The 23,377-nt window shown below is 48.1% G+C and overlaps 8 protein-coding genes across 8 annotated transcripts; 4 read left to right on the forward strand and 4 right to left on the reverse strand.

Moving 5' to 3' along the window:
• Window positions 1-242: 242 nt before the first annotated feature.
• Window positions 243-2,794, reverse strand: EV420DRAFT_1644542 (uncharacterized protein; the record flags this gene model as incomplete). The annotated part of the gene is made up of 4 exons (XM_060477663.1): window positions 243-665; window positions 715-1,231; window positions 1,284-1,341; window positions 2,086-2,794. The coding sequence occupies 4 exons, from the start codon at window positions 2,792-2,794 to the stop codon at window positions 243-245; spliced, it is 1,707 nt and encodes a 568-aa protein (XP_060329274.1).
• Window positions 2,795-3,691: 897 nt separating this feature from the next.
• Window positions 3,692-4,892, reverse strand: EV420DRAFT_559016 (uncharacterized protein). Its single transcript, XM_060482585.1, has 2 exons — window positions 4,378-4,892; window positions 3,692-4,313 (listed from the first exon to the last, which is right to left on the reverse strand). The coding sequence occupies exons 1-2, from the start codon at window positions 4,826-4,828 to the stop codon at window positions 3,919-3,921; spliced, it is 846 nt and encodes a 281-aa protein (XP_060329275.1). The 5' UTR covers window positions 4,829-4,892; the 3' UTR covers window positions 3,692-3,918.
• A 725-nt stretch (window positions 4,893-5,617) lies between these two features.
• EV420DRAFT_1644544 (uncharacterized protein) lies at window positions 5,618-7,140 on the reverse strand (the record flags this gene model as incomplete). The annotated part of the gene is made up of 2 exons (XM_060477664.1): window positions 5,618-7,074; window positions 7,131-7,140. 2 exons carry the CDS (start codon window positions 7,138-7,140, stop codon window positions 5,618-5,620), a joined length of 1,467 nt encoding a protein of 488 aa, XP_060329276.1.
• A 3,027-nt stretch (window positions 7,141-10,167) lies between these two features.
• EV420DRAFT_1644545 (FAD binding domain-containing protein) lies at window positions 10,168-12,280 on the forward strand (the record flags this gene model as incomplete). The annotated part of the gene is made up of 10 exons (XM_060477665.1): window positions 10,168-10,188; window positions 10,239-10,361; window positions 10,420-10,581; window positions 10,638-10,961; window positions 11,009-11,043; window positions 11,098-11,277; window positions 11,334-11,389; window positions 11,449-11,483; window positions 11,535-11,561; window positions 11,612-12,280. The coding sequence occupies 10 exons, from the start codon at window positions 10,168-10,170 to the stop codon at window positions 12,278-12,280; spliced, it is 1,632 nt and encodes a 543-aa protein (XP_060329277.1).
• Window positions 12,281-14,003: 1,723 nt separating this feature from the next.
• EV420DRAFT_1481207 (uncharacterized protein) lies at window positions 14,004-14,610 on the forward strand (the record flags this gene model as incomplete). Its single annotated transcript, XM_060469747.1, has 3 exons — window positions 14,004-14,185; window positions 14,222-14,360; window positions 14,521-14,610. The coding sequence occupies 3 exons, from the start codon at window positions 14,004-14,006 to the stop codon at window positions 14,608-14,610; spliced, it is 411 nt and encodes a 136-aa protein (XP_060329278.1).
• A 182-nt stretch (window positions 14,611-14,792) lies between these two features.
• Window positions 14,793-16,288, reverse strand: EV420DRAFT_1481208 (uncharacterized protein; the record flags this gene model as incomplete). Its single annotated transcript, XM_060469748.1, has 6 exons — window positions 14,793-15,018; window positions 15,256-15,356; window positions 15,391-15,443; window positions 15,606-15,774; window positions 15,795-15,923; window positions 16,067-16,288. 6 exons carry the CDS (start codon window positions 16,286-16,288, stop codon window positions 14,793-14,795), a joined length of 900 nt encoding a protein of 299 aa, XP_060329279.1.
• On the forward strand, window positions 16,101-18,263 carry EV420DRAFT_559267 (uncharacterized protein). Its single transcript, XM_060482587.1, has 4 exons — window positions 16,101-17,211; window positions 17,261-17,764; window positions 17,826-17,896; window positions 17,959-18,263. The coding sequence occupies exons 1-4, from the start codon at window positions 16,356-16,358 to the stop codon at window positions 18,133-18,135; spliced, it is 1,608 nt and encodes a 535-aa protein (XP_060329280.1). The 5' UTR covers window positions 16,101-16,355; the 3' UTR covers window positions 18,136-18,263.
• A 691-nt stretch (window positions 18,264-18,954) lies between these two features.
• Window positions 18,955-21,334, forward strand: EV420DRAFT_1692579 (uncharacterized protein; the record flags this gene model as incomplete). Its single annotated transcript, XM_060479366.1, has 11 exons — window positions 18,955-19,251; window positions 19,302-19,424; window positions 19,485-19,646; window positions 19,703-19,922; window positions 19,957-20,024; window positions 20,072-20,106; window positions 20,161-20,340; window positions 20,397-20,452; window positions 20,501-20,550; window positions 20,585-20,611; window positions 20,666-21,334. Exons 1-11 carry the CDS (start codon window positions 19,231-19,233, stop codon window positions 21,332-21,334), a joined length of 1,611 nt encoding a protein of 536 aa, XP_060329281.1. The 5' UTR covers window positions 18,955-19,230.
• Window positions 21,335-23,377: the final 2,043 nt, after the last annotated feature.

Here is a 23,377-nt window from a genome sequence, read left to right on the forward strand (position 1 = left end):
CCGCATTTTCTTGTTCTTGTACTTTAACTTCTCACCGAATAAAGGCTTTATTTGTTATGTACAGTGCAGTCTGTGTCGCAGTTGTCGTTCTCAGCCACCTCGGTCCGATTCTATGTTACAATGCATGCATATATAGCTCACCAAGTGCATTCATAAAGGGGCCGAAGTATAGCTTTACATCGTTGACACGGAAGACAAAAACAATATCATTTTCAACTCCTGTTGCCGAAAGCAAATCAAAGTCAGACTGCGTGAACATGGAAAGAGGTTGTCTTCTCTCTCGCCCCTTCCCAATCCGTATTTAACACACTCTCGAATGTCACCCTACGAAAGTCATCAGGCATGCTTTCCACATACTCGTTGAATGGTAGAGGCCTCTTGTAGTGATACGGCGTCACAGTCCTCTTCCAACGCCCATCCTCAGGATCCACCAGAAGCCTCCGCAAGTAGCATGTGTCCGGACCTCCCTGGACGACGTGCTCCCATTCCTCATCGCTATACTCAGGATTCCGAATGTTCGCCAGTCCAAAGTCAATGATCACAGGGGACCGATTCCCTTCACGCAGAACGATGTTCTTGGTGTGGACGACATTGTGCAGCAAGCATTTTTCTGCCTCGATGGCACGGAATCCATCCAGCACTGCGCTAGAAATCTTCTCAGCCTCCTGCTCGGAGATGTCAATACTGGGTTTGAGATTCTCCATACTCAAGAACAACTCCTTGGACGACATCAGTGATGGGATGAAGAGGAGGAGTAGACTCGGGGGTAATTTGAAGACGAACGACGCCATAAAGACGGGGAATACACCGGCCTTGCAGCCGATGTAAAAGTCGATACGCAGATAGTTCCGTGTCGTAGCTCGACATCTTCCCAATCCAAGTGCAGACCTCCCACATCCAATCCTCCCAAAGCCTAGTGTCAGGCCGGTTGTCGAAATCGTTTATGAGCTCGAACCAATCAGGTTTCACGCCCGCCTGGATATCATGTATGGTGCGTCGGAGATGGTCATCGATGGACGACGTCCATGGCACTGTATCCACGTCGTCATCGTCGGCTAGCTTTAAAATGAACGGTTGGTTGTCGGGGAGTCGTTGAACTAGAAGGACGACGGCGGAGGTGAAAGGTTCGAAGCGCTTGATCACCGTAGCGGCTAGATCTTTGTAGTCTGCAGATTTGTGAGTTTGAAATTTGAGATCAAGTGTTGTCCCAGGTCGATATAGGTCATCGCCTCTGAAGATAAGGGTGAGGGTGAATTTCTGAATATAGGCTGCTATGCACATACGTTTGTGGCAATGATACTTGCTTTCCCGCCACTGACGACGTCAAACGACGATCGCGTGCTACAGACAGATGAGATGGCTTTGAGATGCCCGTAGCCTACCGAGCCAGAAACTGAAATCGTTGTTTCATCTGTTAGTCGTAAGTTCAAATGGTGCTTGCAGCGATGCCCTTTTATGTGTAGCCGAGTGACAAGCAGCTATGATGGCCCCAAGCGAGTCTAGTCCTTTATTTACAAGCTGAGACGTCTAGCTAAGAAAAGTTGCGAGTTTTGATGCTGTAACCGCTGTGTCTGTGAGAGTGTACTTGTCGTTGATGTCCAACTTTACAGCAACACGTGCCAGTTTTGGTTGCCCTGCCAGTGATGAGAGAGTCACTCCTGTGACCGGCCGGTAAGTCCGGGGTTTATTCAAGGAGGATGTAGCTTGACCGAGTCACCAATCCAACGTGAGGAGAGATACTGAGGTAGTGCTTCCGCTGTGACCGCGCTGCCCCAAAGGTTTGGCGATGCGACTCCTAGGAGGCTTGTTCGATGTTCGCCCGTCCTTACTGTCATGAGCCATGTTCGCGGATAAGGCTCTGGTCACATAGCGAGCACCAATGATGTCGAACTCGATATGTACTGCAGAGGACATGTAGCATGTATTTTATTTGTGCGGTGTTTTGGATATGAATGGGTAGAGCAATACGTGAGCTTCATGACAATTACAAGTAATCATCTCTATCCCTCCGTTGTTTCATTTTATTGAGATCTGCGGAGGGAAAATCTGTCACGAGTTGATTAAAACCAGTACGAGCGACCTTACAATTATATTCACTGGCATCATATGTGCCAAAGTGAAGCCGAAAGCCTTTCTCTCTGAGCGCCGCGTAACGAAAGAGAAGTCCATGTGGTACTAGTATGATGTCGGAACCTTTGATGGAGACTTCTTGTAGTATGTTGCGACTTTCCAGCATGGAAAAGAGCAGGTAGATGCTGAAAGTGAAGGAGAAGGCGTCCAACGTCAAGTTTTCGAGGAGGGGGACCATATCGGACGAGGTTGACAGTGTCATGCACTGAAGAAAGTGCTCCTGTATGTACACATCATATACACTGAGCTGTGTCAGTCGAGGAGACGCCTTCAACACAGGAACGAGATCATCGCTCTCGATATGACATGGATAGGTCCCCCCGAACAAAACAAGTACCGTCAGCGAACAAGACGAGCGGGAAATGAAGCGGGAGAGAAACCCCATGCCGGCTGCTTCTTCATGTTGGCCACAGTAGAGCATAAGAAACTGAAGAGCGGGGGCGGTTATGGTGTTTAGCGGCTGGGATGATCCCAGGACCAAAGAGGTGAGATCGGGAAGCATTGATTGGGAAACACTAGCGGTGGGCAACCACGACAAGAGGATACATTCGCGAAGCCTCGTACACCGCCCGAAAAACTGGCTCTCCAAATCATGGCGGGACCTAACGCCATAATAATCATCCCGGTAGTGCGTAAGCTGCTGCCAGGGCAGGAGAAACGGCATGGGTCTGTCCATCAGGGCATCGACACTGTGGAGCCGCGGGGCTTCAGAAAACACAGGGAGGAGAAAATCAAGGTCCTTCGACGGGTACACGCTGAGGGAGGAACACGCGACGTGCTCCAAAATCGGCACACGCCCTCCAATCTGGCACACACTGCGCCGGTCCGGAGGCGGTCAGGCGCAATGTTTTCTAGCGATGGCAATGTGAGATGAGGACGTTGAGGAGCCCTAGTTGGTCGAGATCGTCAAATTTGGCTCGAATATGGAGAGGTGCGTCCCTGGATCTCTGGAGATATTCAACTAGGATGCTCTCTGATGCGGCAGGCATATCTTCGGGAAATATCATGTCTGTGTCGATGACGACTGTGGTCCAAAGATATTTGGAGGACAACGCTACTGCTCTCCACTTTCTGCAGACGCGACCAAAACACCATAGATCGCTGGTTAAGCTGTGGCACGGCGAGTCTCTTGGGAGAAGAAGTGCAATTTCCCGAAGGATTTCGGGGGGGACGCGTCGTAGAGGTGAGAGGACGGATTTTAGGGATTTGACGGCTGCTTGCTACCGCCTGGTGGTTTTATCATTGATCGTCAAAGTGATGGAGGCGTTGAGCTGTTTTTGAGCTGCGGCTAGCTCTTCCTTCGCTTTGGTTTCAATTATCTCGGAAGGAAAATCATTTGAATGGCGAACACAGAAGGTATCGCTGCTGGTCTCCAGGTATTTGCCTATAAGTAGGTAATGTGAGTAAGGGCAAATTGAACATTATTTTTTTACTTACAGATATGCATTCAACACGTTCCGTTATAATATGATTTCTGTGTTAATGATAATGATGCTGATGAAGATGATGATGGAAGGAAAAAGACGAGCGGTGCCTGCCGAATTCTATTCCTCCCGAGCTTCCACCGTAGCACGTGTCTTCCTCTCCTTTCTACAGTTACGCGTTTATACAGCAAGCAGGCTCAAGTAACTCTCCGTATCATAGCCCTATTACGCGATTCAATCGTTCAGTACAATATATAATCAGGTTCTACATAAGAGTGAATCAAATGCGACACTTTTTTTACTGTCCTTTCAGCTTCTGCTCTTTCACCACAGAGTCGTTCCGTCCTTGAGCACATCCTGCGATCTACTTCATACTCAGAATAGGCAGCACACCACTATCTGGCGGAATAGCTGAGAGACCGAGGAGCATAGCGATGAAAATATCCGTGACTTGATCGTCCTTGTCCACGATATCGAACGCTTCACAGACGAGAATAGCAGACCGGTCGTAGTAGAGTGGCTGGGCCTTCCTTGGCGCTAGAAGCAGCCCATGACAGTGCGAACGAAACATTGAGAGGCCGTCCACGGCATTTCGAGCACACCGCATAGACATCTCCCAGCGTTTGGCGGCGTCTTCGCGTTTCTTGGATAGCTCGACCTCATCAATACCCTCCTCATCCTCTTCCTCATCCTCGTCCTCGGCATCTTGCTTGGTAGCGTCGTCCTTGCGGGCCTGAGCATCTTCTTCCGCGGAAACACCTATGCATTACATGATCGAATGAATGTCAAGTAAGTTGAAGTAACGAGTAAAAGAAAATCTTACCTTTTGGCAGAACGCGATATTCAGCGTCTTTCGCGTCGTCCAACCACCGATCATGAGTGGCAAACTGCAAGAAATGCGGACGAACCGACATCCTTTCCTTCTCAGGCTCAGCTGTCATCTCGAACGCCCGCACAAGCATGGCATCATATAAACGGCCAGGTTGTCCTTCACTGGTGCCACTGGCGACCTTGAGGTACTCGTCGGCGAGGATCTGGAACACAAAGTCGTGGCTAATCACGTCGATCTGGCTTCGTACTGTGGCGTCTGTACGCCATTCATCGGGAAGGCGAAGAATGGTCGACAAGAACGCGTCGGGAGGTATGAAAATACGGCCTTGGAGGTCAGAAGCAAGGTAGGGATCGTCGGGAGTATATTCAGAGTATGGATCCTGTGACTGCTCTGTGGAATCATTGGAGTTCATTGAGGAGGAGCTGCTCGAGTGAGAATCCATTTCTTAGTGATGGTGGTGGTGAGCGATTAAGGTGGGTTGCCTTGGTGCAGACAAAGAAAAGACCTTGACCCTCGTGACTGCTCGGTTTCCGGTCCGTAAACCCAGACACGCAGATCGTCCATTGTCTCTTCTTGACATTGATGGTGCTTCCATTTAAGCTCATTTACTGCATTCACTTCGAACTCTGGTCCACTCCATCTCCCACTTGCGATTACATCCAAACTTTCCCTTGCATTCTGAAGGAGGGCCAAGCAAAGGTGATCACGGTCCCAAAATATTCCCCCCTCACTGGCATGGAATTATGAATATAAAAAGTCTGGCATCCATCGCAAGCTTGGAGCCTAGTCCAAGAGGAGACCTTTTGTGCTTCTTCATTGTGAATATCTATCTGTAAGCTGGCTAGCTTGTGGGATTACTGTTCGTTTCGGAATAGCTTTTTGAGATTAGTACTAGAGCGTAACATCATAAACCCTGCTTTAGCAGCCTGCGATTCATTAGATGGCATCTGCCCATTGCTGAGGTGATTTGAAACTAGGCCCTGGCACCTACCCTATGAGGAAAGATCCAGAGAACGCTAAGTTGTCTGCCGTATTGGTGCAGTCAGATAACATAAGCCTTGCACGAGAATCGAGGAGTGTTCACATGGTGTTGATAACCGAATAATAATTTTATATTGACAACAAAGGGTGTTCTGGTTCCGGGTTTAATAATCGAATTCATCCCGTCGTTCCTGCATCCTCCTGAGATCTGCCAAGAATGTCACGTCGACTGACTGCCAGAAATAAGCATCTACTCACACTGGCGCTCATTGGCATTCTGCGTAGCAAAATAGAGCCGAAAGCCTTTCTCCTGCAAAGTCGCATGACGAACGAGAAGTTGATTAGATAAAGTAACGCCCATGCACTTGATCGATACCTGTTGCAATACTGACCCTTTGCTACAGCGACTTTCTAGCATCGAAAAGAGGAGGTACACATCGAAACACCATACATCCAACGATAGGTCCTCTAGGAGAGGAACAAGGTCCGACGACGAGGCGGACAGTGTCATACTCCGGAGGAAATACATTTGGATATTCACACCATACACATGCAGCTGCATCAATTGGGGAGACGCCTTCAGTACGGGAACTAGCTCGTCGCTCTTAATACGAGATCCAAGAGTCGTACCCCCAAACAAAACGAGAGCTGTAAGGGAGCAAGAGGAGCGGGAAATGAAACGGGAGAGGATGCCTATGTCCAAGGTTCTCTCTTGATGCCCATGATGGATCATTAGGAACTGAAGTGCTGGAGCGGTTACGGCATCCAATGACGCTGATGACGCCAAGGTTAAGGAGTATAGGTCTGGAAGCAAGGTGCGAGAATTGTTCGTGACGGGCGACTGTGATAAAAGAGTGCATTCGCGGAGGTGCAAACACCGATCAAAAAACTGCTCTTCTAGCTTGTGGTGTGACATGAAACCGTGGCGGTTATCATGGTAGTGTGTTAGCTGGTTCCAGGGAAGGAGGAAGGGTATCGGCGCATTCATATTAATGTCGACATGTCGCAGCCGTGGAGCATCGGAAAAGATTGGGAGAAGGATATCAAGGTTCGTGGGGGGTTCGTTCCGGGTAGAGAGACACGCGATGCGTTCTAGAATGGGTAGATGCCCACCAACCTGGCAGAGACCAGGCCAGAGATAGTCGGGAGCTGTGAAAAGAAGTGTCTTCCAGCGATGAGAGTGAGAGACGAGGGTGTTGATCAGCACATGGTCGACAGGTTCATCGTCCACATAATAATTTTCAAATTTGACATGGACACGAAGAGGAAGATCTCCGGACCTCTTCAAGTATTCGACAAGAACACGGTTCGCTGGTTCAGGGCGGACCCCGACACACATCATATCATCAATGGCGACGGTAGTCCAGAGATGCCTGGATAATAGCGCTACGGCTCGCCACTTCCTGCAGACACGGCCAAAACGCCACAGATCACTTTCTATTTCGTGGCAGGGCGAGCCGTCTTGGAAGTAGAGCGCGATTTCGAAGAGAATTTCCGGTGGAACACGTCGTAAAGGTGAGAGAACAGACTTCAGGGAGTTTACTGTGGCCTGTTGCGCTTTGGCTCCCATACTTGATGCATCACAGACCTCCAGCTCTTTCTGAGCTACCGTCAGCTCTTCTCTAGCCTTTGCTTCAACACTCTGGGTAGGAGAATCATTTGAGTGTCGAAAGCAAAAGGTTTCGCTGCTGGTCTCCAAGTACTTGCCTGGAAAAATAAGAGAAGATAGGTAAAAATCACGCTACGTGATAGCATCTACGTACATATATGCATTCGTAGTGCAATTTTCGTAGTCACCCTTTTCGGTAGGGGAGGAAAGTGAGGAAAACGGAGAAGAGCGCTTCCTTCACAGCCACCACGTGGTTTCGTAGAGTCCCCGATTCTTTCCGAGATAAGGAGGAAACGACAGAGGGCCCTACATGGAGGGATAACGACCATCCTCCTGCCAACTCGTCAAATTAGGGGCTAAATTTGTCATGATTTTTACGCAAAATGCGCGTCATAGGCGGGCTCGTGAACGAAAATACTCCACTGATAAGATATAATGTGGGGGCCGTCTCACCAACTCTCTCACGGTGAGTCCGAGCCGCATACTTTCTGGGACATGTTTGTCAGCACGCTCAGTTTCAGCTTTTCACTGTCGTTGGCGTCCGCTCTAGTGCTCCAACCCTTTCACTTTAAAAGGGTTTTAAACCATTTATTTTTCCTTTTGTTTTACATGAGGTGGTAAAGGGTAAAGGAAAGGGTAAACAAACAGTAAAGAGTATGCATGCTGCAGATAATTTAATTCTGAATAACAGCACTTGTATGATGCGGTGAAACTGAGTATTGAACTCGTACCGCGATGATATGGTAACAGTCTGTGTGTATGTCTAGATATGGGCATAACCACCTCAGCTTGAGCTTGGTAGTGTCGGTCCGGGCAGACCCATATTTGTCAGCGCTTTTCAATTTCATGTACTTACAAGCTTTCGGTCATGAGAAGTATAAGTAAGTATAAATTTTGTCACGAATACACATACTAGACTACAGAAACTCAATTCAAGGTAACTCAAGGTCGTTACTGGCCTGCTCTGCGCCAGAGTGCCATATCACGTGATACTTACCCTTTATAAAGAGTTTATAAATAGTTTATAAACCTTTTTGAACCCTTTCCATTTATTTTGCTGGAACTGGCAAAGGAAAAGTAAAGGGTTGGAGCACTAGTCCGCTCTCGCGTGCATAACTGTAGTCTTTTGACTTCAGAAGCACGTTTACTGCTAACATTGTCTCTATTATTGGAATTGGAAAGAATCGGGGACCTGGCGCTTGCGCCGCTACCGACATCTCTTCACGCCGGCCACGGTGGCGTGCACCTACCCCTTGTGCCGGTACTAACCCGCTGTTTTCTCTGGACTAACAAAAATTTCTCGCTTTATTCTCGCCATCTTGCTGACATCATACGCAAAGAGACTTCTCTGTGGAGAAACGCATTTATTTTCTGTGCGGTTCAGCAGTCCTTCTGTTATCAGTGAAACTTGAATTCATTCACATCTAGTAAAGAACTATGCAATGCTGCGCTAAGGACTACGCCCCAGCACCCCAGTTCTATGTTGCGTCCAACTTGCCCCGCCACTCAGCCGGTCCCTGTCTTCACGCTACTTCTATCTCTCCCTTAATGGCCGTATTGTGCAGATCATAGGCACGAATGGAAGAATACCTAGGATACGGGGAAAGTTTCATCGCAGGACAAAGAGAAAGGCTTGGTATCGTGCAAGGCTATGACCCAAGCTGGTGCAGTACTTATGTGAACGCCAGCATGCTCAGAACTTTACCAAATGAATTCCTCAACGACGTGAACATATTGTTAGACATCCTCCTACCGTATGGTGACCTCAGGTTCGGGACGGTCTTTCTGGCAAAGGATATCTCAGTCCGTCTGAGCCAACTCTGCGACAGCCAAAATGATATTGCCGATTTCTCGCACGGAACGCATCGAGAAGCAGTTCCAGTCCCATGGATTTAATGTCAAAATGATGCTGACATGCCCTAGCTGACGGCTTGTAGTCTTGTACACTTTACCGGATGTTAGCTTAATAGACCAAGCATTCCCAAAAGGATTCACTTACATATGTTCTTTCATTTCTGCGGGAACTTTTGCCATGTATTTCGCCGTTCAATTTAACTCCCCATGTCGCTTTTGCCAAATATTGTGATTTGAATGCAGTTGCACTCCAGCTGTTAGGCTGTTAGTCACTAGGTAGACAAACTCACGAGGAGCTTCCCTTGCCTATGCTCTGTATTTATACTATTTACAACTAAATCTAGTACTTTCTCCCCATTTCCTCCGGATTCCATCTTACTAAGCATGCCGAGACATGCCGTATCACCGGAATATCACAACACCAAAGATGTAACAATTTTTGCTATTCACTTCGTTTGAGTATGCCTTTGCGATTTCTGACAGCTAGGACCAAAATTATCAAAAATTATTCAAATGTACTTCATGAACGCGACGCGTCGCACCACGTGACGTTGCATTCCGAGTCGGAGGACGTCGATCGTCGATCGAAAGTTCTTCCTCCACACCATTTTCTACCTTCTCGTTACCGTGTTACTGGCAGCACAGGGAGCGGCGCTGACTGTATCGCTCTGTCCAATCGCTGCATCGAATGCGTTCTATTTTCAGACACTCGCCGACACCGTGGCCGGATTTCTCACTCTTTCAAATTCGGGAACGGTCCTCGCAGTTTTCTTCCCCCCCCTTAAACAGGTCAGTGAAATCTTTAATCCTCGATTGTACAGAGGATCATCGAACTTTCCGACACGTTAGTGCTACCCAGCTGCTTTCTTCAACAGGTATCGAGTCGGCTAATGGATGACCACCACTCCACGTCCAATGGTGGTCCTGCGAATGTTCATACGTTTGAAGGTAAACGGCTCGGAAGAATTGTAGTTGACCGAGGCGGCTGTAGTGGAAGTATAATGATACTCGTCATCATGACCTGTTTCCTACCGACTTACCGACTCGGACAATATGCTTTCGTCATCACCATCACTCACTAGCTCCCTTGCTGAATGAACTCGAAGTTTTCAAATTTCCGCCTCGAGACTTCCATGTCACCTAGTAAGGGAACTTTTTGGATCTATTCTAATTTTGACTTCTTGTCCGACTCGGGAGATGAGTTATTTTTGGTCTCGTGGACGGGGACATGTGGACGTCAACCGTTGACGTCGTCTTGAAGATAAAAGCATCGTAGTTCGAGTACACCAGGACACAACCACTCAGCTTTCCATTCATCTCCAACAGTCTCAACAGCTATGACGGACACCGTTCTCATCGTTCGTTGCTCCATTGTTCGCTTTGTACACCTATGCTGATGCGCTTTCAGGTTGGCGCAGGACCTTCAGGTCTCGTACTTGCTCTTTCTCTGATAAAGAATGGCATACCCGTACGAATTATCGACAAAGAACGTTCAAATTACAAAGTCGGTCAAAAAGGCTCTGGCGTCCATGTACGTGGCGCAGTTTCCCATTCCTTAAGGTGACCAAGTAAACATTTCTTTTTACCAGCCGCGAACCATGGAGGTATACAAACTCCTAGGTGTTCTTCCCGATATTCTAGAGCAGTCTGGGAAGTCACATCCTCTCATAATGTACGAGCCGGATGGCGTCAGCATCAGAGTACGAATGCCAATGTCCGAAGAGTTGGAGAGTACTCCCGATCGTCCTATCGTCAGTTTCCTCGATGAATTTTGTTAACGAGCCTGATCTCATCATGCGTTATTCAGATTAATCCTATTCTCATCGGTCAGGACGCGCACGAAGAAGTGCTGCGCAACTATCTTGCAAAGTTCGGCTGCGTGGTCGAAACCGGGACAGAGTTAGTCTCGTTTGAACAGAGTCCCGACCATGTCACTGCCCATCTATTGAAATGGAACGACGCCAATGAGCAGGTTCCTGAGACTGCTGAGGTCGCCTGGCTCATTGGCACAGATGGCGGGAAGAGTACCGTGCGTAAACAACTGGGCCTCACGTTTATGGGAGAGACAAAGTCGGCGGAGCGATGGGTTATAGGCGACATTCAAATCATCAACTCACCATTAGACCAATCCGTAAGTTGCTTCTTATTACATGCATCCATTTGACGAACGATGTGCAGTCGTGGCATGTATGGGGAGATGCTTCTAGCCGAACGTATGATGCCATTACCTCTACCTGAGATTTATGCACTCAATGTACTTCCCACAGGGTATCTCTGCGACCGTACTTGAAACCGGGAGACGACAGGTACTACGTTATCGCTGCGGGTCCTGAGCTCAATCGCGAAAGAATGGCTTCCGGCCGTGAAGGCTTTATCCAGGAGTTCCGTGAAATCTCCAAGCGCAACGATATCAACTTTGGCCAGGTGATCTTCCTTTCCCAGTTCCAGTGCGTCCCTTCAAATTGATATTGAATATTCCTAATCTTATTTCATATTGTTTTAGAGTTAACGTCCGAATGGTGAACAAATTCGGAGTAGGACGGGTATTTGTTGCTGGAGGTACGTTCTCACTTCGTCGTCTTTCTGTGTTGCGGTTCTGATAGCGATTGTAAATTTAGATGCCGCGCATGTTCATAGTCCTACCGGCGGCCAGGTTCGTATTTTGCTATTATATCCGAAGACTTGCTAATAATACATTCATCAGGGTATCAATACCGGCGTATTAGACGCAGTGAGTCCTCATCTCGATGAGATCCACAACTTTTCTCACGCCGTCATCAGAACAACCTCGCATGGAAACTCGCCCTCGTACACAAACACCTCGCTCCACCCTCCCTCCTCGAGACATACAATGCCGAACGGCTCCCCGTCGTCGCTGCCATGCTCGAATGCACCACCGAGCTCTTCAACAAGACCTTCAAACCCGCCGACGACAACCACACCGGGTGGTTCCGGGGTTACATCCTCCGCCAGTTCGGCGTCACCTACCGCGGGAGCCCAATCGTCGTCGATGAGACGAACCCAGGAGATGAGGCGGTCGACCCGTATAGGTCTGGCCTCGATGGACGCGTCCAGGGTGGGGACAGGGCCCCTGAGGCGCCGGGATTGGTGAGCGCCGACGGAGGTAAGGTTGCGCTATTTGACAGGTTTGGGCCTGCGCATCATACTGTGTTCGTGTTTTCGGATGATGTGAAGATGCGTGTGGACGTTCTCGATAGGCTGAAGTCATATTCGTCGGCCCTGGTGAAGCCTATCATCATTCTGCCGAAGAATTCTGCTGTTAAAGCGGAGGGTGATATATTGAAGGACGAGGAGGGGTATGCTTTCAAGCACTACAATATCGAGAAAGGTACGAGTCTTGTGGTGGTCGTTCGACCTGATGGAGTTGTTGGGGCGCGTCTGAATACTGCGGAAGGACTGAGGCTTTACTTCGAGCCAATTTTCTTGTAAGGGCCAAGAAGGCTGACATGGACACTGACATTTCTGTATCCATTTATTCCAAATCTTATCTTCATTGTATTGTATTTACAGCTACCAATGTGTCATCATAAAAAAGCGCTGCTTATCTTCGTGAAAGTGTCATCCTTATAGAAATACACAAGCCCAGGAAACGGACTAGAAATTACCTATGTTATTGCTATGTGCCAAAATGCGATTGCGACGTGACTGTGTGTGTGAGTGCAAGGATGCCCACTCTAAGGTAAGGCTAATAATTCCTGGAGCTGTTAATAACATGTTATTTAACATTGAGTTGCGAGAAGGTATTTATTCACTAGGTTATCAACAGTTAATAAATATTTTGCGAAATAATGTTAATACTTAGCTGCGAAAAAGGCATTTTCTAGCGAATTAATAACAAAATGTTGGTTAAAATTACCCAAGCAGCGGTGATGAACATTAGCGAGTCCCTCTCAACGCTGTTTGAGAGTTCATGAAAGTGACGGCGATGCGAAACAACGAGTAGGAAGACGGGGATGGAAATTTCAAATTCTTAGTGCATCTTGATCACATGATTTCGACGCGGTGCAATTTGAATTTCCTTCCGGGCCATCTTCGACGCGATGCTCTCCTCAAATCCTCATATCTCTCCACTGATCTCAACGCTAGTAGATGGATGTACGTGCGACTTTAAATAATTACGTGGAAGAATCACTTACACTGTATCCTTACTGGGGTTCTAGGCTTATTTTCGTGGATAGGATTTACAACTTGAATTTAACAGCTCGTGAGTAACAGAGGCGGGGCGGCTAATATCATCCAGCCGTGAAGCTTTCAAGGAAGGCGTCACTCCTCACAATGCTTCAGGCCTATAGGGAGATGCGATCTCAGCGAAAGCCGTCCGGAATTATTAGACGTAGGGTTGGTAGTAGACGACTCCGGACCTCAAGAGTCGATTCAAATCCAAAGAAATGCCATCCACCTAGTCTGTCCGCATCCTGTTTTACTATGTAGTAGTCTTTTCGGGCAAACATTCGTATTCCACGGAAATATGAATGTATCTGGAGGTTCAAATACTGCCTTCCCGTTCTTGCTCCTACCATTTTATCTTTCCTTGATAACAGGCGGTCTCCAGCCATGGTTACTTTTATGAGACCTATGAGAACACAGGAAAGAGTTAGCGAACAAAGTTTTCGAATGAGCATAATGGGATAAGTGATACTGGCAGAGGCGGCGCCGTGGGAATATTTGACCTCGGCAGGCCGTCCCGATATTCCGCAGCTATTCTTTGACCAAGGCCCAATGTTTAACGTTCAACGTTAACACTGGGCTTCCACCAGTCTAATTATCTTGTGGAGGATTACGGCGTCGTGTCGATAAGATGATACAGAATGCTCTAATCCATCAGCTGTGTGCTTCCCTCACTTTCCCCGCCACGACACAGGCTCCAAACGACCTTCAATCCTAACATCGTCGTAAAGCAAGAAACGTCTATCGTCCCTATAGTCCACCTACATTTGTGGTCTCGACTGCTCGTATAAATGAACTGTGTGCAGCATTCCATCTACATGTCGGATTCAGCATAGTACAGGCAGGAGTGGATTGTAAAATTTCAGACCCTGTTTTCTTGTATGTTCCTCAGGCTCACTTTTCGTCTCCCTCCGTGTCCTTACGTTTGACAGTACATCCTTTCTGTAGTCTAAAGGAGCCATCTCAATGCCTCAAGCTCATCGAAATGAAATCTGCTTTCAGTCAGCAAGAATGTTCCGGACCTCAGAAGCGCAAATGTAGTCTCAAGCGCGGGAGTCATGATGCGTTGATGGAAAGGAGTGATAAGAGCGAAGGGGCCCAAATCGTGTCCGATGTGTGGGCGTTACGCGATAGAGCTGCTGTCGAAACCTGCTACCTTCTTTGCATGTAAGTATCCTGCCTTCAGTCACCTTGTTACGATAGCTTATCAGCTGTCCTGTCACAAGAAAATGACCCCAAGGACGCTCCGGAGACCTTCATCGTCGTGCACATGGGACAGCATCAACTCATCGAAAACCACTGCATTGTCGGAGCATTGACCACGGGAGGGCACGCTTTTGAGGTCAGTAGATTAGCGTTGAACAAGGCCCTCATCGTATTGGCTTTCTCAATCCGGACTGGTGGTCAATCGCAACAGGCCAAATGGATATCATCTGTCAGAGACCGATTTATGGAGGCGAAAGCGAAAATAGTGACTGGGTCGTTGACTATCATCATTTTAGCTTCAAGCTCTTGATATGGCCTTCGATTCCGCATATACGAAGCTCAAGGAATACCTTGACACAAAGGATGCATTTGAATATGGAGAATAGGCGTGTCGTCGAGCAAGAAAGACTACAACTCCTCGTCAGTATACCATGGGTGAGTAATTTCTGTTGTGATTTCGCTCTACAATTGACGGCTTTCATAGGATTGTTTAGGCGCACCCCTGAGCGAACCAAGACGAATCTCCAGACGTCTGAGGGTCCCTTACTGATGCTTGCGACGCCTGCTGTTACCCACCCACGGCCTCTTCACCTGCCGTAGCGCCCCCGCCCGTCCCGGAGACCGTCTGTATTTCAACGGAAAGGCTACCAGGTGCTGCATCAACCAGCTCTACCGTCACCATTGTCGTCGTTTGCCCGCTGCCACCCTCAAATCCGCGATTATTCACCAGTATCCCACAACGACGACTTTGATTTTCCGGTGCATTCACCACACCAGAGATCACTTTCCCTTCACTAGCAACAGCAGTGTATACGGGGGAGACTATTGCTAGGGTCGTCGTGCCGCCGTCGCTGCCATCTCCATATTCACAAGGTGTGTTCTTCTCTTTCCTCCGTTCATCTCATTTTCAAATGAGTTAAGCCAGCTGGAAGTGATGCTGAAACTTGAATAAAATAGCTATGACCCCACTCGCTGAAAAGTCCCCCCTTGGAATTTAACCTACAAGAGCAAACGGCTCCGCATCAACGTACGTTTCTACCGCTGCGAATGTAGTTCGTGTTTCTAATCCAAGCTCTCTTTTAGTAATGCCGTCGTTCTCAAGGCTCTTGGCCTCAGGCAGCTGTTCTCTCAACTTTTCCGAAAAACAAAACACACTTCATACAGACAAATGCTTTCGTGTTGCTAGTTTCAAACGAGGCCAGAGGAGACCGCGTTAACTCTGTACCGAGGACGATACATACTTAAGTTCTACATACGAAGAACTCGACTGAACGCAACACGATCCTTTGTCGTCCTTTCAACTTCTTCTCTTCTCTTTCACCGCAGGGTCGTTCCAACACGAGCACATTCCCCTACTGCACCTGCAGAAAAGGCAGCACACCACTGTTTGGCGGAATAGCTGAGAACCCGATGAGCATGGCAACGAAAATATCCGTGACTTGATCGTCCTTGTCCAACGCTTCGCCGATGATGATACCAGACCGGTCGTAGTAGAGTGGCTGGGCCTTCTTTGGTGCTAGGAATAGCCCAAGACAGTGTGAACGAAACGTCTACGGCATTTCGAGCATACCATAGACATTTCCCAGCGTTTGGCGACGCTTTTGGATTTCTCATCATCATCTATATCCTCCTCATCCTCGGCCTCTTCCTTGGTGGCGTCGTCCGCACCTCCGACCTTGAGTACCTTCTGCGGGAGCACCTATGTATTGCAAGTCAGGTCATCTTACATCTCGGAATGAGTAAAAGAAAATCTTTACCTTTTGGCAAAACACGATATTTAGTGCCTCGCGCGTCGTCCAACCTTTCATCCCGAGTGGCAAACTGCAAGAAATACGGACGAACCGGCATCCCTTGCTTCTCAACCTCAGCTGTCAGCTGGAACACTCGTACAAGCATGGCATCATATTGCCCTTCACTGATGCCACCGGAGACCTTGATGTACTCGTTGACGAGAATCTGGAACACAAAGTCGCGGCTAATCGCGTCGATCTGGCTTCGTACTGTGGTGTATGTATGCCATTTATCGGGAAGGCGAAGAAGGCTCGACAGGAACGCGTTGGGCATGGTAGTGGGCAATTAATGTCTGTTGCCTTTGGTGTTGGTGTTGGTGCAAAGAAAAGACCTTGACCTCATGGCTGCACGGCTCCCGGGCCGTAAACCCGAACTCGCAGATCGTCTGTCTGAGTCTCGTCTTGAACTTCAGCATGCAATGGCACTTCCATCTGAGCTCATCTCCTGCATTCTCTTCGAACTGTGGTCCACTCAATCCTCCACTTCCGAATACGTCCAAACATTCTCAACCTGCTCTCTTGTATCTAAACAATGGTCTGCCATCATCAAGGAGGTGAACTCCACGCATTCCGTCATCCCCTTTTCATATAGCGGAGATTATCTACATACTATCCGGTCAATGTCATCACTCGCTAAACCACTGCTCTGCCGTGCCATAACATTCAAAGTAGACTATATGCTAAAGCCAAATGATTCAAGATGTGACCCCTCCATTACAGCTAATAGGGGGATAGAAATCGTGCTTCGAAGTTTATTCAATGGTCCTAATCCACCCCCAGATGGTACTCGCATCTTCGTAGACTATCTCGATGATCCTCGAGTTCATGTCCCCCGCTTCTGGATTCCTCCAGAGACCACCCATCTGACCATTGTATATCATCGCCGGTGGTGGGTACCCGCCGGCCCCCAAACTGCGCACGACTGTCAATGTGTCCGACCCATCTTTAACCAACAAGTCAGCCAGCTCTGCATTATGGGAGCCACGGCTATGATAGTGGAGCGACTCTTAACCCCTCTCACCGAATGGAAGTGTCTAGGATCGCTGACTACAGATGTACAACTTGATATTCCTGTTCCCTCTTTCACACAGCGGGTAACGTATGATTATCCGGTGCAAGACGTAGGGCCAGAATTCTTGTCTCGTGTCATGTTTGGCGAACGGGGGTCATGGCCATTTTTGATGGGAAGGGACGATAGTATGCCATCATATACGTTTACAATTTGGCTCTGATTTTTCACTGGCAGTATGGAACCACGGGTATTCTCCCATGTTTGAACAGGTCATTCCTCTGGGCTCTGTGGGATATATTGATCCGTTCTCGAAGAAGTTTGTTATATTGTTCAATGCCATCGATCCAGCGTCTTCAACGGAACCAAGAATACGTCGGATTCCTTCTATCCTGAAGTGGGGTCGGACAAAAGTTGTCACGGACACAAAATACTCCCCTTCCCCAGCATGGGATCATGAATACAAGAAGCCTGGAATCCTTGGCAAGCTTGGAGTTTTGACCAAGGAAAGACCGTTCGTGTTTCTTCATTGTGAATATCTATCTGTACCTAATAGAAGCAGAGTGCCTAGTATCCCTCTGAAATTCAGTGTAAAACAGAGACTTCATCTCGGGCTCGGACGTGCTATTTCTCGGCAACTTGTAGGAGACAGGCGCGGTTGGTCGCGCAAACACCGGCAGACGATTACGGATGTGTTCGGAGAACGTCATCCCCATATCCGACAGCACATGCCAGAGATTGGTGGGCCAGGTTTCATGCTATGCATGTGAATCGTATGGACTGAGATGTGTTTATATTCCAGTTACAGCAACAGTAGACTCCTCGCAATATGTTTGGTTTGTGCCTCTTGGGCATACTATCCACAATGACACGGTAATTTGTGTAAATACTCAGTCACCTGATCACTTCACCACTAACTCTTACAGTGTACACAGTTCTACTTTCAAGTCGATCCCCAGGCTTCTCATAAGCCTGGAAACCCTTGGGGAGAGATCAAATCTTATAGGATTTGTACTCTTTTACCCTCAGTTCCATTCTCCTGGGGCCATATCTCCACTGTCGGGCAGTCCCCAATGACTGTACAGATTCGTTGTAATTATATCGCGTACTAGGTTGACTGCGTTTCAATGTAGGAAGCCGATCTGTCCGTATTTTCTTGTTCTTGTACTTTAACCTCCCACCGAATAAAGACTCTATTTGTTATGTACAATGCAGTCTGTATCGCAAATGTCGTTCTCATGCCCCTCGTTCGGATTCCGTGTTGCAATGCATGCATATATACCTCACCAACTCCGTTCATAAAGGGGCCGAATTATAGCTTTACATCATTACTCTTGCCATTCACTTCGTTTGATGGTTTTGCGATTTCTGACAGTTAGGACCAATATTATCCAAATGCACTTCATGAACGCGACGCGTCGCACCACGTGACGTTGCTGTCGAGTCGGAGGAAATCGATCATCGATCGAAAGATCTTCCTTCACACCATTTTCCATCTTCTCGTTACCGTGTTACTGACAGTACAGGGAGGGGTGCTTAATGAATCGCTCTGTCCAAGCGCTTGCATCGAATGTATTCTATTTACAGACACTCGCCGACCCCGTGGCTGGATTTCTCATTGTGTCAATCGTCCTCGCAGTTTTCCTCGTCCCTCTCTAATCCTTAAACAGGCCAGCCAAGCCTTTGATCCTTGACTGTATAGAGGAGTATCGACTTTTCCAACACGCTGGTGCTACCCAACCGCTTCCTTCTCAATGAGGTACGTCGGTTAATGGATGTCCACCATTGCACGCCCAATAGTGGCCCTGTGAACTGTTTGCTACACCTGAGGGTAAACGGCTCGGCTGAATTGCAGTTCACCGAGGCGGCTGTTGTGGAAGCATAACAATACTCGTCATCACGACCTATATCCTACTGACTTACCGACTCGGACATACTTTCGTTGACACCATCACCCACTAGCTCCCTTGCTGATTGAATTCGAAGGTTTCAAACTTCCGCCTCCAGACTTCGATATCGCCCAGTAAGGGAACTTTTCGTATTTATTCTAATTTTGAGACTCGGGAGACCGAGTTATCTTAGTCTCGTGGACGGGGACATGTGGACATCAAATGTTGACGTCGTCTTGAAGATAAAAGCATCGTAGTTTGAGTACACCAGGACATAACCACTCAACTTTCCATTCTTCTCCAACAGTCTCAACTGCTATGACAGACACCGTTCTCATCGTTCGTTGCTTCATTATTCACTTTGTACACAGATACTGACGCGCTTTCAGGTTGGCGCAGGACCTTCAGGTCTCGTACTTGCTCTTTCTCGGATAAAGAATGGCATACCCGTACGAATTATCGACAAAGAACGTTCAAATTACAGAGTCGGTCAAAAGGGTTCTAGCGTCCATGTACGTTGCGCAGTTTTTCATACCTAAAGGCGATCGATTAAACATTTATTTTTTAACCAGCCACGAACGATGGAGGTATACAAATTCCTAGGTGTTCTTCCCGAGATTGTAGAGGAGTCTGGGAAGTCGCATCCTCTCATAATGTATGAGCCAGATGGTGTTAACATCAGACTACGAATGCCAATGTCCGAGGAGTTGGAGAGTACTCCCGATCGTCCTATCGTCAGTTTCCTCGATGAATTTTGTTAACGAGCTTGATCTCATCATGCCTTGTCCAGATTAATCCTATTCTCATTGGTCAGGACACGCACGAAGAAGTGCTGCGTAACTATCTTGCAAAGTTCGGCTGCGTCGTCGAAACCGGGACAGAGCTAGTGTCGTTCAAACAGAGTCCCGACCGTATCACTGCCCATCTCTTGAAATGGAACGAAGCCAATGAGCAGGTTCCTGAGACTGCTGAGCGCCTGGCTCATTGGCACAGATGGCGGGAAGAGTATCGTACGAAAACAACTGGGCCTCACGTTTATGGGAGAGACAAAGTCGGCGGAGCGATGGGTTATAGGCGACATTCAAATCATCAACTCACCATTAGACCAATCCGTAAGTTGCTTCTTATTGCATGCATGCATTTGACGAACGATGTGCAGTCGTGGCATGTATGGGGAGATGCTTCTAGCCGACCGTATGATGCCCTTACCTCTACTTGAGATTTACCCACTCAATGTACTTCCCACAGGGTATCTCTGCGACCGTACTTGAAGCCGGGAGACGACAGGTGCTATGTTATCGCCGCGGGTCCTGAACTCGATTGCAAAAGAATGGCATCTGGCCGTGAAGGCTTTGCCCAAGAGTTCCGTGAAATCACCAAGCGCAACGATATCAACTTTGGCCAGGTGATCTTCCTTTCCCAGTTCCAGTACGCCCCTTCAAATTGATCTTGAATATTCCTAATCTTATTTCATATTGCTTTAGAGTTAATGTCCGGATGGTGAACAAATTCGGAGTGGGACGAGTGTTTGTTGCTGGAGGTATGTTCTCACTTTGGTGCTTTGGCTCTGATACTGACTGTAAATTAGATGCCGCACATGTTCAGTCCTACCGGCGGCCAGGTTCGTATTTTGCTATTGTATCCGAAGCCCTGCTAATAATACATTCATCAGGGTATCAATACCGGCATATTAGACGCAGTGAGTAGTATTTATCTCAGTGAGATCTACAACTTTTTCTCACAACGTCATCAGAACAACCTCGCATGGAAACTCACCCTCGTACACAAACACCTCGCCCCACCCTCCCTCCTCGAGACATACAATGCCGAGCAGCTCCCCGTCGTCGCTGCCATGCTCGAATGCACCACCGAACTCTTCAACAAGACCTTCAAACCCGCCGAAGACAACCATACCGGGTGGTTCCGGGGTTACATCCTCCGCCAGTTTGGCGTCACCTACCGCGGGAGCCCGATCGTCGTCGATGAGACGAACCCAGGAGATGAGGCGGTCGACCCGTATAGGTCTGGCCTCGATGGACGCGTTCAGGGTGGGGACAGGGCCCCTGAGGCGCCGGGGTTGGTGAGTGCCGACGGAGGTAAGGTTGCGCTATTTGACAGGTTTGGGCCTGCGCACCATACTGTTCTCGTGTTTTCGGATGATGTGAAGATGCATGTGGACGTTCTCGATAGGCTGAAATCATATTCGTCGGCCCTAGTGAAGCCTATCATCATTCTGCCGAGGAACTCTGCTGTTAAAGCGGAGGGTGGTATGTTGAAGGACGAGGAGGGGTATGCCTTCAAGCACTACAATATCGAGGAAGGAACGAGTCTTGTGGTGGTCGTTCGACCTGATGGAGCGGTTGGGGCGCGTCTGAATACTGCGGAGGGACTGAAGCCTTACTTCGAGCCTATTTTCTTGTAGGGGCCAAGAAGGCTGATATGGACACTCTGACATTTCTGTATTCGTATATTCCAAATTTTATCCCCATTGCATTGTATTTACAGCTACTAATGTGTCATAATAAGAAAAATCTGCTTATCTTCATGAAAGTGTCATCCTTATAGAAATACACTAGCCTAGGAAACGGACTACAGATTACCTACGTTATTGCTATGTGCCAAAATGCGATTGCGACGTGTGTGTGTGTGGTGTATGTGTATCTGAGTGCGAGGATGCCCACTCGACATTGAGGCGCCAGTAACCGCGGATACAGAATAGAAGAAGAATTTAGCTTTTAGACATCGACACGAAATATCCCCTAGTTGAGCAACCTGAGCTTCGCTAGTGTGGAATTAAGGAAACATGCAGTCTTGGTGACCGTTGGCTGCTGTTGGTTCGGTTCCGGTGTTTCAAATTCGTGACGGAATGATCGCTACCACGTGATCGTGGAAGAGTCAGAGTGATGATGGAACGAGTCCTTGGCTTGTCCTTGGCATTCCAAGTCTTGAGTATCAAATCCCGCGGCCTTAGTCTAGAAGGGTCCCAATGGTTTCCCTCCTTTTTAGTGCCTTTATAACACATTCCCACAGGAGACTGGCAGAATTGAAGCTCGGCCACTGGTGCGAAAGCCGACATGACGGCAAGTTTGTTCTATCCAAGTTCTATCTCCAAAAACTTCCAGGCGCCTTCCTTGCTATGGAAGGCAGGTTCTCGCGATCCCCGTGTCCTCGTTATGGTACTATTTCAGAGCCTGAAGAGTCGAAGTAACCGAATTCTCTGCTGGGTAGTAAGTATCTCATCGGGGTCGGGTGTCAGCCCGATATACGATGTCCTAGTGCAGACTTTCCTTCCCTTTTGCCGCGCACATCTAGGTACTGCGCCCTATCTGATGAACATCAACAACGATTCCGTATCATGACTGAATCAAAGCATGATTCTTTCATTTCTGGGAAATGGATCTCATCTTTACATTCAGTTTTGCTATTACTTTTGATAGATTCAACTTCACGTCTCTCACACTGACCATTTTCTGACAGATCTGCTTTCTACCTTAGCAACTGGTACATGCATACTCTATATAGGTCCTTTGCGGATCGTAACTTGGCTAGCTATATGTCGCAGCCGAAGTGCTTTCAAATCGGAAGGTGGACTGTTTTGGCTCTGAACTCCTACGCACCGGTGACGTTCGTCTTGGCTTGGCCTCGCGGTCGCACTAATGCTGGTCACGAGGTAGAGGCACTTGCCCCATGCGTTCCCGTTGCATTTCCGAAACTAGCTCTCGTTGGCTCAACGAACATCTCAACCTTTTACACTGTGGCGCGATTCAATCGTGAGTGTTCCCTTCCAGTCAGATATAATACTGAAGTGGCGTTCATGTGCCATAGACCTATTGTCTTTTGAAGGAGAAGGCGAGCATACCGCGGCTCTCGTCCCATGGACGTCGTACTCATTCGGCGTGGCGTCCTTCTGGGCCGCTTTAATATTCCGTAAACATCAAAACCGATTTCTGACTAGACTGCCATTTAACCGTATGCCTTGACATACGACTCATCGTTCACATACCCCGCTAAACTCCGCATTCATGACTCTCAATATCCCCAGGCATTGTTTTTTCATGCGTAAGTGGCCACTAATTATAAGTCAAGCTTGCTTCGAATTCCTCGGCGTTTAGCTCCACGCTTGACGTGGGTGAAACCTGATACAGGTGCTCACCCAGGAGATGAGACTGAACTGAGATATTTTCACTGAGAGAAACAGAATTGGCTCCCGACCGATTTCTGCAGGACCTCCGGCCATTGGAAACTAAGAGATATGACGACCAAATTTTTCCGATACCTACTACGGTATGTTGATACCGAAATTTCGCAGCAAGTCAAGTCTCAGGTCAGTCTCAGAAGTGGCTCGCTGGTCTGTATTATTGAGCGCAAAAGCAAGCATTCAGTCCCCCACCACATTAATGTCTCAAGGCCGACAGTACCGCATAGTGACTCGCTTCTTGTTAGCGAGAATGAGAGTCTTCTGGGG

Source organism: Desarmillaria tabescens (genome assembly GCF_030435595.1).
Source record: "Desarmillaria tabescens strain CCBAS 213 chromosome Unknown EV420scaffold_24, whole genome shotgun sequence".
Lineage (NCBI taxonomy): Eukaryota > Fungi > Basidiomycota > Agaricomycetes > Agaricales > Physalacriaceae > Desarmillaria > Desarmillaria tabescens.

What these genes read in the sequence shown, in the direction of transcription:
- EV420DRAFT_559016 (XM_060482585.1), bottom strand. Translation starts at nt 4,828, where the DNA reads ATGGATTCTCACTCGAGCAGCTCCTCCTCAATGAACTCCAATGATTCC. An exon ending in ATATCGCGTTCTGCCAAAAG is followed by an intron (nt 4,314 to 4,377) that starts GTAAGATTTTCT and finishes TGTAATGCATAG; the next exon opens with GTGTTTCCGCGGAAGAAGAT.
- EV420DRAFT_559267 (XM_060482587.1), top strand. Translation starts at nt 16,356, where the DNA reads ATGGCTGCACGGCTCCCGGGCCGTAAACCCGAACTCGCAGATCGTCTG. An exon ending in TTTGATGGGAAGGGACGATA is followed by an intron (nt 17,212 to 17,260) that starts GTATGCCATCAT and finishes TTTCACTGGCAG; the next exon opens with TATGGAACCACGGGTATTCT. An exon ending in ACAGCACATGCCAGAGATTG is followed by an intron (nt 17,765 to 17,825) that starts GTGGGCCAGGTT and finishes TTTATATTCCAG; the next exon opens with TTACAGCAACAGTAGACTCC.